This window comes from Nyctibius grandis, chromosome Z (assembly GCF_013368605.1).
Source record: "Nyctibius grandis isolate bNycGra1 chromosome Z, bNycGra1.pri, whole genome shotgun sequence".
In the NCBI taxonomy this organism is placed as follows: domain Eukaryota; kingdom Metazoa; phylum Chordata; class Aves; order Nyctibiiformes; family Nyctibiidae; genus Nyctibius; species Nyctibius grandis.
The window spans coordinates 299,491-313,949 of NC_090695.1; the positions used below are offsets into that span (position 1 = coordinate 299,491).

A 14,459-nucleotide genomic window follows, 5' to 3' on the forward strand; every position below is an offset into this window, starting at 1 on the left:
TTCTTGACGAGTCCCTCCTACCTGGTTGGAAACGAGTTGAAGCTGGTGCTGAGAATGGATTCTGGGTGGGATGGGGAGGCTGTCCACCTCCTGGGCTCGCCAAGCAGCCTGGCAGCCTTGGACACATCTCTTAACGGTTTTGGCCTCAAAGTTTTAAGGAGGGGCAATTGCACATGGAGCTTTTTAAAGCAAATATAAATCCTGTGATCTCTTCTCGTTGTAGCTGCGTTTGAAATGGCTCTTGGTCTCCATAGGATTTAGCTTTGCATCATCCTGAAATAACTTAGCTAAAGCACTTAAATGGTGAAGTGCTGGCACTGCGAGTGTTTCTGCATTCCCTTTGGTCCCCAGATTTATGGTGTTACATGGGAAAGGTGTTAAAATGTCTGAATAGGTCATGGGTGTGTAAAACAGGATAAAAAAAATTGAAAGCAGTAGCCTTAGTATTTGAAATAACATGCACCTGTGCAGTAGAGCAGTTATTCAAATCCCAAATATACCACAGCTCTGCCCTGGCTGAACTTGTTTTGCATGGGGAAGGGGTTTCATCGCTGCAAGAAGTAGTTACAGTCATTTATCGAGGTTATACTTCATCTGTTTCTAAATAAACCATGGTTTAAAGGAGGCGGGTGCCCTTCGGGGATGGGCAGGGGGACAGGGAGCATCCCAGCACTCACTCTGGAAAACTACTCCTTACTGATGCATTTCTTCTGTTTCTTCTCTCCTAGCATGTGCCGAAGACTTTTTTTACACTTCTCAGGGAGGTGACACGTCTATCGATGGCGTGGATGACGCTGATGACTTTGAGAAAACCAGGCACGCCTTCACCCTGCTTGGTAAGGGGTTGCTCTGCTTGGAGGCTGCCCAGCAGAACTCTCTTGCAAATGTTTTTCAGTGTTTTGCCTGAATTATATGGCTCTCCTGTAACACTAAGAGGTATAAATTCATCTTCTTATTGACCTAGTTGGCTTTACCTTGTTCTTTAGAACAAGAAGTGTTTCTCACAGCTATCTGTGAAGCAGCAGTGAAATGGAGGAGGATGCTGAATTTAAGAGAAACCTAGATAAACTATTCTGGAGTCAAAGCTGTGCTGCAGCTTTGACTTGCTATTTTTTACCCTATTTCCAGGCAGGAAAAGAGCTATTACTCTACAGTTCAATCTGTATTTGGGTTGAGGGTGATGTCACTTCTCGGACCATCACGGTATTGTACCAAGTAGCTGATTCCTGGGAATAATGAGCTGAATACATCCCTGAGTACAGCAGAGACTGTTTTCAAGGAAGAACAATTTTTGCAGGGGAAAACTTTCCCAGAATTTATTAATATTTATCTGAAGCCAGATTTTTAAATCACAGTAAGTTTTGGTGCCTCTCCATTGCATTTCATCTGTGGGGAGAGGAGCTCATGGTGTTCGCAGCCAGCTGTGAAATCCCCACCCCAGCAGCTGTATCGCAGCCGCTGTGCTGTGCCGGCAGCGAGCCTGGGGATTCATTTCAAGTGTTGTTTCCCCCAAATTTGTTCTCTTTGTGTTTTAGACGTGCTCGTTCTCTTTTCCTTTGGGGTGACAGCGGGGTCTTGTCTTCACCCTCCTCTTGTCTGGCTTGTGTGACTTCTATCTGTTAACTACTCAAAAAAATATGATGCTTCTGGTAGCTCCAACCTTGCCCAGGGGACCCTCTCCCCATCCCCTCGCTACATTCACTCCCTTCTCTGCCTCCCCAAAGAGACCCCGTCTCTCCTGGCTGATCCCTACGAAGCATCTTCCTCCACTGCCAATTTGATGATGTTTTCCTGCTCTTCACATGATTCCTCTCCCTTTCCTCATTTTCCTTCAGTGTTTCCCAGCTCTGTCTGCTTCTGTTCAGGGCCAGGTGAAATTGTTCCCACACTTTCTAGTCTTGCCTTTTTATGTGTAACAAGAAGTCAGATTTATCTGCAAATCCCCACCCTAGCCAGGCTTAACTCCAATTAAGAGCTCCAACTAACAGCAGAAAATTGCTCCTTTTAGTAACCTTGAAACTTTTCTCTCTATGCTGAGAACAGAAAAGTCCCGAGAGAGAGAAAAAGGGAAGCTCTTGATAATTCAAAAACCAGCAGGTGATGTCTCAGACCTTGGGTGGATAATTAGGACACCAGCACTGAACACAAAAGGGACAGAGAAACCCAGTTGGGATGTAAAAATGCAAGATACGGCAAGAAAGCTTGTGTGCAGGCTGCTGCTGAGCAAAGCTCCTGCTGGGAATGCCTGCAAAAAGCCTGCTAGAAAAATATATCAAGCAATAATATATTACACCCTCAATGGAGACCTACAACACGTAGCTCCTGTTGAGACGCTGGGGACCGTAAGACAGAGCTCGGCGTCACCTCCTTGGTGACTTGCTGTGGCACCAGGCTGGAGGCGTTGTAAATCGTGAGCACGGCTTTAATTTTCTCTCCTGTTTGTGGGACACCAGCAATAAGTTGTAATTTCTGTGCTTCAGCTGCCAGGGAGATCTCACTGTTGGATGACGAGCGCAGAGAAGCGACTCCTTGTTCTATAAAAGCCGCGGAGCCGCTGTAGCTCTGATCCTGTTTGATCATCAGGGAGTAGGTTTCGTGCACGTTCGCAATGGTATTAAACCCATCTGTGATACAACTGCTTTGATGCAAACTTTAGGGGTAAAGAAATAACATGGGGAGCTCCTCTCGCAGTCTCCGCTGTCATTTTTTGAGGGGTGGCTTTACTGAGAGTTTATGATGAGTTTACTGGGAGGCGTCTCATAATTATGAAATTTTTTCTTCCTAATTTCCTTCCCGACAGCCCTGGGAGGGAATCAAACACCACAAGCGTTTTCAAATAAACTGAAAGTTGCAGTTTGTTTTCTGTTGTGACAATCAACTATCAATTGTTCCCGTAGGAGTGAAGGAGTCTCATCAGATGACTATTTTTAGGATAATCGCTGCCATTCTGCACCTGGGGAACTTGGAGATCCAAGGGGAACGAGATGGCGATGCCTGTAGCATATCGGTAGGTCACCAGCAAGAGCGGGGCACGTGGGGAGCCTTGTATGCTCATAAATCGGGCCACGTTGGATGTGTTGAGCTTCACAGCAGTGCCCTTTTGTAGAAAGCCCTTTTCCTGTTGGTTTTCTTTGTTTTTTTTTTCAAAAACACATCGTGATTTCCTGGTTGCTTTGTTTTTCCTGGGAGATAGTGCATTATTTCTCCTCTCTAGCCAGCCCGTAAGCAAGATGATTCAAAAGTTGCTTACCACCTTACATCCCAACCCATCTTTAACTCCTCCTGCTTTCTTAAATGACTTGGTGCACAGAGTGTTGGGGGAACGGTGACTCCCACCAGCAGAAGGTGTGACGTTCTACAACTGCTTTGCTACAGACAAAAGCCGTGAGGCTGCTGCTTGGAATGTGGCCATCCAGTATTCAGAGCAGCTCTGCACAGTTAATTAGCAAGAATAAATAAGGCTAAAGATGCCTTCGTGGTGGTTTTTCTCTTTCAGTGTTTGTTCAGGGAAGGAAAAAAGTGATTGTATGGAAAATACTGTCCTGTCAATTATCATTGAATCCCAGACTGGGTCGTTTGTTCCTAATTAGAATGGGTTCTGCACACACTTTTAGTGTTACCCTTGAGATAATGTGGTGTTCAATTAGTTAGATGCTGGGGGTAATTTGCTTGATGTTTGGCAACATGGATATGTAAAACTGGTCTGCTCCGACAATGTTGAGTTCTGTAATGGAGTTCATGTTGTTTAATTACCTTCAGATGTAATTGCGTGATATTAAATCAATCCTGTTATGACTTTGAATCTGTGGTCAAAAAGGTATTGGAGCAAAAAAGCATTCTAGAGATCTTTTAAAATGCATTTTTCTCTCCATCCCCAAACCCATCCAGCTTCTATACAAGCACGTATCTAACTGAGAACAATTTCCTTCCTTTAGACGTGTATTATTACGCTGAGGAAAAGAAAATTGATTTCTCATTGTCCAAAAGGCAGTGCCCGCTGTCTTGGTATAATAGAGACTCAGAACTGCCTTGTCTTTGTTTGAGGGGGAAAAAATACAATGCACTAGAGAAAATTAAGTTCAAGTTTCATTTTATTGATTATGCAAAACACAACCCCTTTTGGGAATACACGTTTTGCAGCTTTGTTATTCAAAATGGAGTTAGTTTGTAAAAGTCATGGTGTAATGGCATACCCTAAGCTATAACTTACTACAAGAAAGGGGCCCTTACTACAAGAAAGACATTGAGGTGCTGGAGAGAGTCCAAAGAAGGGCAACGAAGCTGATGAAGAGTCTGGAGCACAAGTGTGATGAGAAAAGGAGGCTGAGGGGAGACCTTCTTGCTGTCTACAACTACCTGAAAGGAGGGTGTAGCGAGGTGGGGGTCGGTCTCTTCTCCCAGGTAACAAGTGATAGGACGAGAGGAAACGGCCTCAAGTCGTGGCAGGGGAGGTTTAGATTGGAGATCAGGAACAATTTCTTCACGGAAAGGGTTGTCAAGCACTGGCACAGGCTGCCCAGGGCAGTGGTGGAGTCCCCATCCCTGGAGGGATTTAAAAGCCGTGTAGATGTGGTGCTGAGGGACGTGGGTTAGTGGTGGGCTTGCAGTGCTGGGTTAACGGTTGGACTCGGTGATCTTAAAGGTCCTTTCCAACCAAAACGATTCTGTAATTCTGTAACTTGGGGATTAATCAAGGTTGCTCTGAAGGAGCATGTAGCTGCAGCTCAAGGAGGAGTAAAGTGGAGAGGGCTCTTTGCTGTTGACAATCACCGTGAAAATCTGCTCTTTATGGAGATTGAAACCTTAAGGATAGCCAGAGCAGAGGAAAGCCGTAGGGTGTACCACCATTCAGAGCTCTGTGTGAGCTGTTTCATCCATGTCCATGAAGACTGGTGCAACTGGATGTGTGCTCTTCACTTCTCTGTTTCTTATCAACCACAGATAAACACAGTATTTCCCTAAATAGTTATGAAATGCTGCTAATTTCTTGCACTGATCTGGGAACCCAGTGTTAAAACTCCCGTTTTGGAATGTCACCAACCTGCTGACTTTGCTTCTCGTTACCCCCAGAGCGACGACGAGCACTTGAACAGCTTCTGCAGCTTGCTGGGTGTGGAGCACAACCAGATGCAGCACTGGCTTTGCCATCGCAAGCTCGTCACCACGGCCGAGACCTACGTGAAGAACATGTCCGTGCAGCAAGTGGTGAACGCCAGGAACGCCTTGGCCAAGCACATCTACGCCCAGCTCTTCAACTGGATCGTGCAGCACATCAACAAGGCCCTGCACACCACCGTCAAGCAGCACTCCTTCATCGGCGTGCTCGATATTTACGGGTAGGCGCGTTTTTAAGACTATTAAATTAGTCCATCCTAATTTGTTTTGCCTTTCTGGCAATGCATGATAGACCTTGGCTTGTGGCAAGGGGTAGGAATAATAGAAAGGGATGTGAAAAAGCAGAGTCATGTGTGGTTTGTGGTTTTGATACTCCTTTGGACTGTGCAACCCTGACCATGAAACAGTGCATGCAGATAAACTTGGGCGCTTGCTTTTGGGATTTGCCTCCCGTGCTGTTCCCATTTGGGATTTCTGTTTAAAGCATCGAGCTGAAAGATGAGCTAGGTGTAAAAGTGCAGATGTGGAGACCAAAAACTGCGTTCGGCTCTGCCTGTGGTTGCTGTGGGGTTTGAGGAAACTACTTCACCTCTTCAACTGTGAAACTGCTGCTGCAGTGGGAGCTTTTGGAGGACTTTGGGAACCTGCAGTGGTGGGGTAAGGTGCAAAAAGCTCTGGCGTAACTGAGGTCAAGGCTTGCAGCCTGCAACCTCAGGGGACAACGAGCTGCTTTAAATTCAGACTGGGTACAAGTTACTGCCTGGTCTGTTGTCCTGGCACTTGAGTGCTGGTAGAAGAGGAATGCGAGAGTTGCATGTGAAGAGTTCATTTTAGCTGAAGTGCTGCGAAGAAGATGATGATGGAGGAGAAAGGAGGGGAGGTTGTGTCAGTTGTGGGGTGGAAAAGGAAAGAGATCTGGGTTTTGTTTGCCCTCCCCTCTTTCAACACCCTTTTATGTGTCTTTGGGGAGCAAGGACAAGGGAGAAGTGGGACAGCAGTGGCCTCTGCTCCCATAATATATATTGAGATGTTGCTCCTGTTTCTGAGGGGAAGGTGGGATGGACTGAGTTGTAGCTGCTCCAGGAACCGGTCCCTGACCCAGTGCAGTTGCTATGCTTGCTCAATCCCAAATCCTGTGTGATGGCAGACCCCTCAAGGTCTGTCAGATCTAGGTGAACCTCAAGTTGAGAATGAAAACCTGCCAAAGCAGTTCTGGGTCAGCTGCAGAAAGCTTTTATGGCTGAAATACCTACACGGTTACTGGAATTGGATCTTGCATATAAAACCTCCCATGGGGTTTCTACAGCTACTGGTGTTTGGGATGTTGATTTTAACATCGGCTGGACAGCCATGGCAGCAGAAATCACTGGTGGAGCATCGGCGTAGCCCTCTGCCTGCTCATCTCCATCAGCGACTGTTGCCATATGACAAGGTTTACAGGAACACTTGTGCCAAGTATGCCACGACTACAGTCCTCTCTTGTTTGGGATTGTAATGGTTTGAGATGGTGAGGTTGCTGTCAGAGGTTTGCAAGTGTCTGGGCTCTCCTAGCCCAGGATCTGGAAGATCTCAAATCATCAGCTGGGATTGCCACAGTCTGGTTTGAAGACTGTATGAGATGGAAAAGCTGTTTCCCATCAGTGTCCCTATAAATAGAGATTTCTGCAGACTGGGATATGATAAATAAAGCTTTGAGATGGAGCCATGTAGGTGATAGTGGGGCAATGCAGAAAGCTGGACATCTGAGTTATAAAATCAGACGTGGTCTTTCAGAAGGCTGAATAAAAGGAGACTTGAGGATAATGCTCATGAAAGATTACGTTGGGCTTGGAAACCTGTTAGTGTGGAAGAAAAATCTCCCTTAACTGCACATCTCCTGCACGTCCCATCCAGTGTGTGGGCCAGCAGATGCTTTTGCAGCACTGGTGTCACCACAGAGTGCAGCGGGGTTTTTTTTTCCACACGGTGACCTGCAGATCCTATCAAAAGAGGCAGGTTTGCAGGGGAAGGGTGTCCACACTGTGGGCTGTAGTGCTTGTGCGTGACTCCTGTGGTCCACCTGAAGAGTGGATTCATGTGGCATTCCTGGGCTTGGCGAGGATGACTTGTTTTCCCCATTTGCCATGTGAAGTGTGAACACCCAGGTGGCCAGCTGTATGCTGGACTTATTTATGAACTTTAAATATTTTAGTATAAAACACGGTGCTGCAGTGGGTTTAGGAGATACCAGTCGTGCAGCAGAACAGGGAACAGGACAAAAAGCCAACTGCAGCATTTGCCTCCCAATGTCCACTCGTGAGAGCTGTCCCTAAGCTGGGATGTGCCTTCCTGGGAGCCACAGTGATGGGTTGGAGTGGTGAATATGCTTATTTTTTGCACCAAGATATAGTGCACTGAAATGAACAGAAACCAAACGGCCATTGGTTTGCTTTTCCCATTAGGATGTCATCTTAGTGCAGTTACTTTGTGTGGATGGGACCTCCTGGCGAGGACACACATGGAGCTGGTGACCAAACCGCTCCGTCAATTAGCAAATCGCACTGGCAGAGTCCCTTAATTAGTGACTTTGTGAAATGTCCCTTGGAGTTGGTGTTGTACAGCTGCTCTGCCCCTGGCCAGCACTTGCTGAGAGATTCATAAATCACATCTGGTGTCTCTGAAGCGGGAAAAGACTTTCCACTCTATCTTTCTCCTCTTGTCCGTTCTTGTTGTTTTTCCACTTAGCTTGCCGTGCCTCTCCATCTCTGTTTTAATTAAATCTTTTCTTGCCCTGCTGCTCTGATAGTGAACATGCAGGAGTTGGTATTTCCAAGGAGCCCTGGGAAAGTCACATCCCTTTAGTTGCAAGAGCTGGAGGCACTGATCTGCTTGGTGTGATGGCCGTGCAACCAAGATCAAGCACAGCAGGAGCTCTTCAAGGACATGTTCATCACTGAAGCTCTGGCCCCGTGTTTAATATAAACATTTGTTGGTCCCAGACACCAGATTTTGTTGCTTTAAAGATTGTAAAGTTTGGTTCCTGGGGAGGGGAGGGATTGAGCATCCTCTGCTTGGCACAGGCTGTTTCAGCTCCGGAGGCATGCCGACCCCAGGGCAGGTGAGGTAGAGTGGGTCCTGGGTTTCCTTGGGGGCTGCTGGGAAGATAAAAGCAGGAAAGTGGTTCCTTTTTCCCATTCCCCCTTTTCTTTTTCCTTTTCCATTGCGTGATGAAGACATTGCCACCTGGCAACACCTGGGGAGTAACTGCATCACACTGATAACAGCCAGGTAGTCCTCAGCAAGTACCAGAAATACTGATTTTGGGGAGAAAAAGAGCTTCATTTGCTTAGTGCTTTATGACTGTTCTGCCAGCTCCTACAGCACCTCTTATAATTACCCGAGCAATTATTTCACTGCGCATTTATCATTACAGCAGCTTATTCGTTAAGCACAGGGAGCCTTGCCACTCCTTCCCTTAGTTTAGTCCTTACAGTCATGTGTCAAAGACTTTTTTTTTCCTCCCCCTTCCGACTCTGCCTTGAAAATAGAAATATAAATAACATAATTCCCTGTGGTAGCTGAAAAATGTCCTTTTTTTTTGTTTTTGAGAGCAAACCTTAGCTCCGTGTGCCTGTCCCTGTGCGTCACGTGCTTCAGTCTCGACTGCCCCAGGGGCTCCACTGGCTCTCTGCTGCTTGCCTGTAGTTGTTGTTATTAAAACTGTGTATTTTTTTCTATCTTTTCTTTTCTAATTGTGACTAGGAAACCAGTTTTGAGCTCGGTTTGGAGTTGACCAGTGGCTCGTGGAGGGGTGGGATAACATTTCTACAAGGGGAGCTTTGGAAGCCCTGGTGAAGAGGGGGATCACCAAGACCAACATCAAACTCCCTCTAAGAAAGGGGCTGGATTTGGAGCTGAAAGCACCATTTCTCCCTCTGCCTTCCAGAAGTCGCTTGCTCACGCCTATCTAATTTTTGTGCTATCAGGGATGCAACACAGAGGCTATAATTATGAATTTAATACCTTCTTTTTCTGCTCTGTTGAATTACATTAAAAATACTACGTTGAGTCTTTTAAGACAGCAGCTACTGGTCCTCTATCACCTTTGCAGTGAATATATTTGGACTGAATATTTCATAATATTTTTCCCTGAGAGATGCTGTTACATTTCTCATCTCAGCACAACTGGCTGATGGGCAGGAAGCTACAGTCGTACCGAATATCTCATTTGTGCGTAGCAGAAGAGACCTCTTGATTCCCTTGAGATGTGGCAAGGAAAGAGAGTCATTTTGGGGAATGAGGAATAAAGTGTAGGTCTGGGATAAGAGGACTGCAAAGAGACGGTTGAATAACTGGTGTTCCCATCACGGAGATGACACCGTTGCAGAGAAAAAGTAGATTTTGAGATGAAGTGTTGGTTAACGCTGATTTATTCATTGCTTTGCAGGTTTGAAACTTTTGAAGTGAATAGCTTTGAACAGTTCTGTATCAACTACGCCAACGAAAAGCTCCAGCAGCAGTTCAACTCGGTAAGGTCAGCTTGGAAACATTCCATAAAACGTGGCTGAAAATGTATCAAGGCTGGATTATTGTGTGCCTGGCTTCTGTTTAACGGCATTTACCCGCAGCCTGGCCAGCGTGAACGTAATCCTTGGGATACCATCTCTTCTGGGTAATAATTGTGCATTGCAATTGCACCAAATATTCATATCAAGTTGAAAATGTTGCTTGGTTGATTGATACCCTTGATACTGGAAGCAGGTTTGCAAATGGTTTATGCAAAGGTTCACTGATGGTTTTGAATAAGTAGAAAGTTTGCCAACTAAAAATGAAAAGTAAATTATGGATTGTATTTGCACTATTTGTGTCTTCCTTAGTATGCCCGACTATCACTTCTGAAGCTTATAAATTCAAACTCCGAGATGACATGTTTGAAGAGATTTTCAAAAGCTATCTTTGAAGAAAAAAAGTGCATTTGAAAAATTATTTTTTTTAATAGAGTCTCTCTGAAATAGCCAGAGACAATTTATCTGCTTGGCCAGAGGTCTGAGATATATAAGCCATGCAAAGATGATTACGTTTTTTAGATAAGAATCTGCAATAGAAATGTTCCTGAGTCGGTTAGATGCTGCTGCTGATATCCCTTCTAGGACGATGGGTGCTCTTTGTGAAGCTCTGCTCACAGATGGGGGCACAGGCGCTCAGCCCTGGCTTGGTTCCCAGCTTGTGAACCTGCTGCAGGTCACCAGTTTTATCAGCAGAGCTCTAAAAGAGAGAAGGATTTTTCTCAGTCCCACAGATATATACATCATTGCCACTTTAATATATGGCATCCACCTAAATGTAGTGACAGCTTCAGTAATTTTCTACTGAAAGTCATTTAAAGCCTTTTTTTTTCCCCGTGCCCCATGGTTTCCTAGCATAATGCTTTTATTTTCCTTGCCAGAAGCTAGATCGTGTAAGTGGCAGAGCCTGTACAAAGCTGTACGTGAGGGCACCTAAAGCTTCTACGGCTTCTGGATGTGCTGAGGGAATACTCTACTCCAGTGGGGACGAGTGGGTGAACAGGGAAGGGGCTGGCTGGGGTCACGGTCAGTAACTCTGCTGGTTTTCCACACTCAGCACGTGTTTAAGCTGGAACAAGAAGAGTACATGAAGGAGGGGATCCCTTGGACTCTCATAGACTTCTACGATAACCAACCCTGCATAGACCTTATAGAGGCTAAACTTGGCATTTTGGACCTACTGGATGAAGAGTGCAAGGTAAAGAGCACCACCCACCTTTTCACTAATGTTTTTATTTTTATAAAAGGTTAAAGAATGGGCTTTAACCTGTGGTAGCTTGCAAGAGGGTGATCATCTCCATGTGTATTGCTGGGGTGCTCATGGCTAGGGTAGGCTGTTGGCATTTGCTTTGCTTTAGGACCATTCAGAATCTTCTTGGCGGATGTTTGCTACCAACTTGAGTACCTGCTCTCACCATGTGTTGCCAGAGCTCGTGTTTCTGGCCTGGCTGCACATAGGGATAGTCATTGCTTGTGACTTTGATTTCTTTGGTGTTATCCAGGAGCTGGAGTTCCTCCCTGCCTCAAGCCTTATTTTGTCCCAAGGGAAACCTGAATCCTCTTGCGATAGCTCTTTGGGGTAAAGTTGATTGCATTTAGTGTATGGACTTCAGATGCTGGAATTTGTGCTTCAGTGGCACGTGGCATATAGAAAAAAACGTGTCTGGGAGGGTCTCCTGTTTGGTTAACCTTGCAGCAGCAAGGGACATCAGCCACATAACGAGGATTTGCTGAGTTGATGCCAAGCTCTGACTGATTTCAGGCAGGCCTGGGTTTCACACAGTTTTGCAGAAGGATGAAATGCATGTCCCTTCTGCTCCTTTGAGACAGAGAAGCAAAGCCAGGGGTGACCTGTAGAAGTGTCTTCAGTTGTGTAGGCTTCTTGTTTAGCCATTCCTACAGCATTCTTGTGTTGGGTTTGGAGCTGTGTCTTCTCTCAGCTTTTCTGAGCTTTGTTTTGGTTTGGTTTTTTTTTAAACCAAGCTTGTAATGTTGAGAGAGTAGTTTGCTATTTTTTATCATCTTCTCTCATAAGAGCCTAAATCAAATCTTGCTAAAAAGTTGAGCAGAAATGCCAGAAGAGCAACCCTTTCATGAGAATCCTAAGAAAGGTTGGACTCTTTGTTACTCCTTGTTCAGTCATGAATTATCAAATATATCTAGGAACAAGAAATGTAAGATGGGAGACTTTTTGGGGGAAGTTGTGATGCCTGTTTGGAAGGTCTTTGGTGTGAAGAATAGATGGAAAGTCCAGAGTCTTGAGGTACAGTCATCTCAACAGGAGAGCTCAGTGTTATGTTGTGATGAAAAGGGCTCCTACACTGGGCAGAGCAGCTCGTAGAGGGCCTGTTGGAAGGGGATGGTGACTGCCTTCATGCTGAATGTGGCTGCCTTGTGGAGCCTCAGACTGGTTTTGCTACGGTATCATCAACAAGTTGTCTTTGGAAGAGTTTCCATTGAGACTTGGTATTCTGTGCCAGGAAATGTCTTACTGACTGTGGAAGGGCTTTGAGGGTTTTTGAGCGAGGGCAGAGAAGGGTGAGGCAAGGGTGGTGGGAGAGGTGAAGCAGGGAACGAGCCCCTCACCAGGATAGCCAAGGTGATGAGAAGGACACAACGAATTCTTGCTGGCTCGGTGGGATCCATGGGTATGGGTCAGATCCAGTGGCCTGAGGGCAGGAGTGTCATGTTGCATCAGAGGGAAAGGTTTTGGATCCATTATTTAGACCAGTGTCCCTGTTGGGATCTAAGGAGATGTATGACTTGTCTGGAAGCGAGGTGACCTCTCCAGTAGCTGCTCTTGTCTGTGCAACAGGGCTGCCTTCCCAGGCTTGACGGGGCTATCCAACCCGCATGTCCCATGAGCTCAGCCCTCATGGGTACAGACACTCCGACTATCTCTTTGCAATGAGCCAGAATTGGGGCTTTGCCCTTTTCAAATCCAGTCTTGGGAAGACTCCTTAGAAATGAGAACAAATTAAAGTTAATTTGATGCCCTTAAAACAGCATCTTAGCCAGTGCTGGCTCAGAAGGAGGTCGGATTATTTGCTTGATATTCAGCACCATTTCATTTGGTCTCTGTGCTATTAAGCCTGTTAAATTCTTCAGGCTTGAGCCAGCTCCTGAGTATTGCGAGGACCATAAGGAAAGTCTCCATCATGACTTGTTGGCTGATCATGCCCTTTGCTCGTCTCTGAAGCACCTGGCACTGGTTGCAGCTGGTGACATTGCATTAGACACAGTAACTCCTGCGCACCAGCAGCAATATGGCCAACTTTGCTGTAGATCTGCTTGCTACTACGTTTTTCATCCATGATTTTTTTTGACAAAAAAAAAATAAAATACCAGGCCTGTTCCCCCCTACATCAAATGCCAATTATCTGGGTATTTACCTGTCAGTGGGGAATGCTGTCGTTAATCACAGGCCCTTATTACGGGCCCTGTAATCGGCTCTTTTATAACAACCTGCAAGCGTTCTCCGGCTTTATGAAAATTTCAGCAAAGCCTGTCAACTGAAAGCACAGCTTTATGGATGAAAACCTTCACCCCCGCACTACCAGCAGCAGCGTTTCACCCCAGGGAGAGCCGGCCCCAGTGGGTGCAGAACTACAATAGGGTAATTGCAAGTCATCTCGTTAGCACGTACAACAGTGGGACTTGAAATGTCGTCGAGGGGGTCCTGGCAACATAATGAAGCATTAGCACAAATGCAGAGGGTTGTTGCTGACATTCTCACCTCACAGTATGGATTTTTTTTTTTTTTTAAATTTTTAATGTGAGGTTGAGGAGGAGGTTTGGCAGGGGGTTGGACTAGATGGTCTCCAGAGGTCCCTTCCAACCCCAAGCAGTCTGTGAGTCTGCGGAGTGATAAGGAGAAAAGAAATAAAATGTGATTAACTCCTACTGTGTTTTCAGGGGGTTGACTTTCAGATCATTAGATTTGAACAGACCTTTGTTGCTTTTATTGAGTTAATTGTCCTTCTGTTGGAAGTGATCACAGAATCACAGAATCAATGAGGTTGGAAGAGCCCTCTGGGATCATCGAGCCCAACCATTGCCCTGACACCACCATGGCAACTAGACCATGGCACTAAGTGCCATGGCCAGGCTTTTCTTAAACCCCTTCAGAGATGGTGACTCCACCACCTCCCTGGGCAGCCCCTTCCAATGGCTAATGACCCTTGCTGAGAAGAAATTCTTCCTAATGTCCAACCTGAACCTCCCCTGGCAAAGGGAGGGATGCTGGAGGGAATCTCACCCTTTAGTCCAAGCAGCTTCAAACATCTCCTCGTTCGTGGTGGGTTCTTGACCCTGTGACGCTTCTGATACGAAAGTGGTGACTCAAGCCTGGGGGCTGACCCTGGCCGTGCTGGGTAGGTTTAATTTTGGTTGCAGTAGCTCCTGGCAGCTCAGAGGACGATGTATGGAGATGGGAGGTGACCCTGGCTGGGATTACGCTGCCCGACTGATTTTATGCAGAGTGATGGGCGGAGGGATGGTGAGGGCAGACGAGCAGAAGCAGTGACCTTGTGAAATTACTGGTCTAAGGTTTTTCCTGTTTAGAGATTTCCATGCAATATTTAGAAGACAGTCAGTTTTCCTCTTCCCCATCCCCTAAAAAAGTCTTGCACCGATGAGATAGCCTCGAAATAACTTTCTCAGTGGCTCTAAAGGCCTTAAACTGCCAAGCCAATCCCAAAAGCTGTTATAATAGTACAGATAGCGACCCTGTTAGTTTTTATTTCTGGGACTTGGTCCCTATCAAGTGCTTCTCAGGCAGCTAAAAATACCCAGGCTGCA

At 46.0% G+C, this 14,459-nt stretch overlaps 1 protein-coding gene across 1 annotated transcript in view; it reads left to right on the forward strand.

The window, feature by feature from the left end:
- Nucleotides 1-14,459, forward strand: part of MYO5B (myosin VB) — a 158,771-nt gene that overhangs the window by 60,038 nt on the left and 84,274 nt on the right. Inside the window, exons 8-12 of the mRNA XM_068422068.1 lie at nucleotides 729-836; nucleotides 2,898-3,007; nucleotides 5,071-5,336; nucleotides 9,542-9,623; nucleotides 10,717-10,857. Of these exons, the coding sequence (XP_068278169.1) occupies nucleotides 729-836; nucleotides 2,898-3,007; nucleotides 5,071-5,336; nucleotides 9,542-9,623; nucleotides 10,717-10,857 (707 nt within the window). The remainder of the gene's footprint in view (nucleotides 1-728; nucleotides 837-2,897; nucleotides 3,008-5,070; nucleotides 5,337-9,541; nucleotides 9,624-10,716; nucleotides 10,858-14,459) is intronic.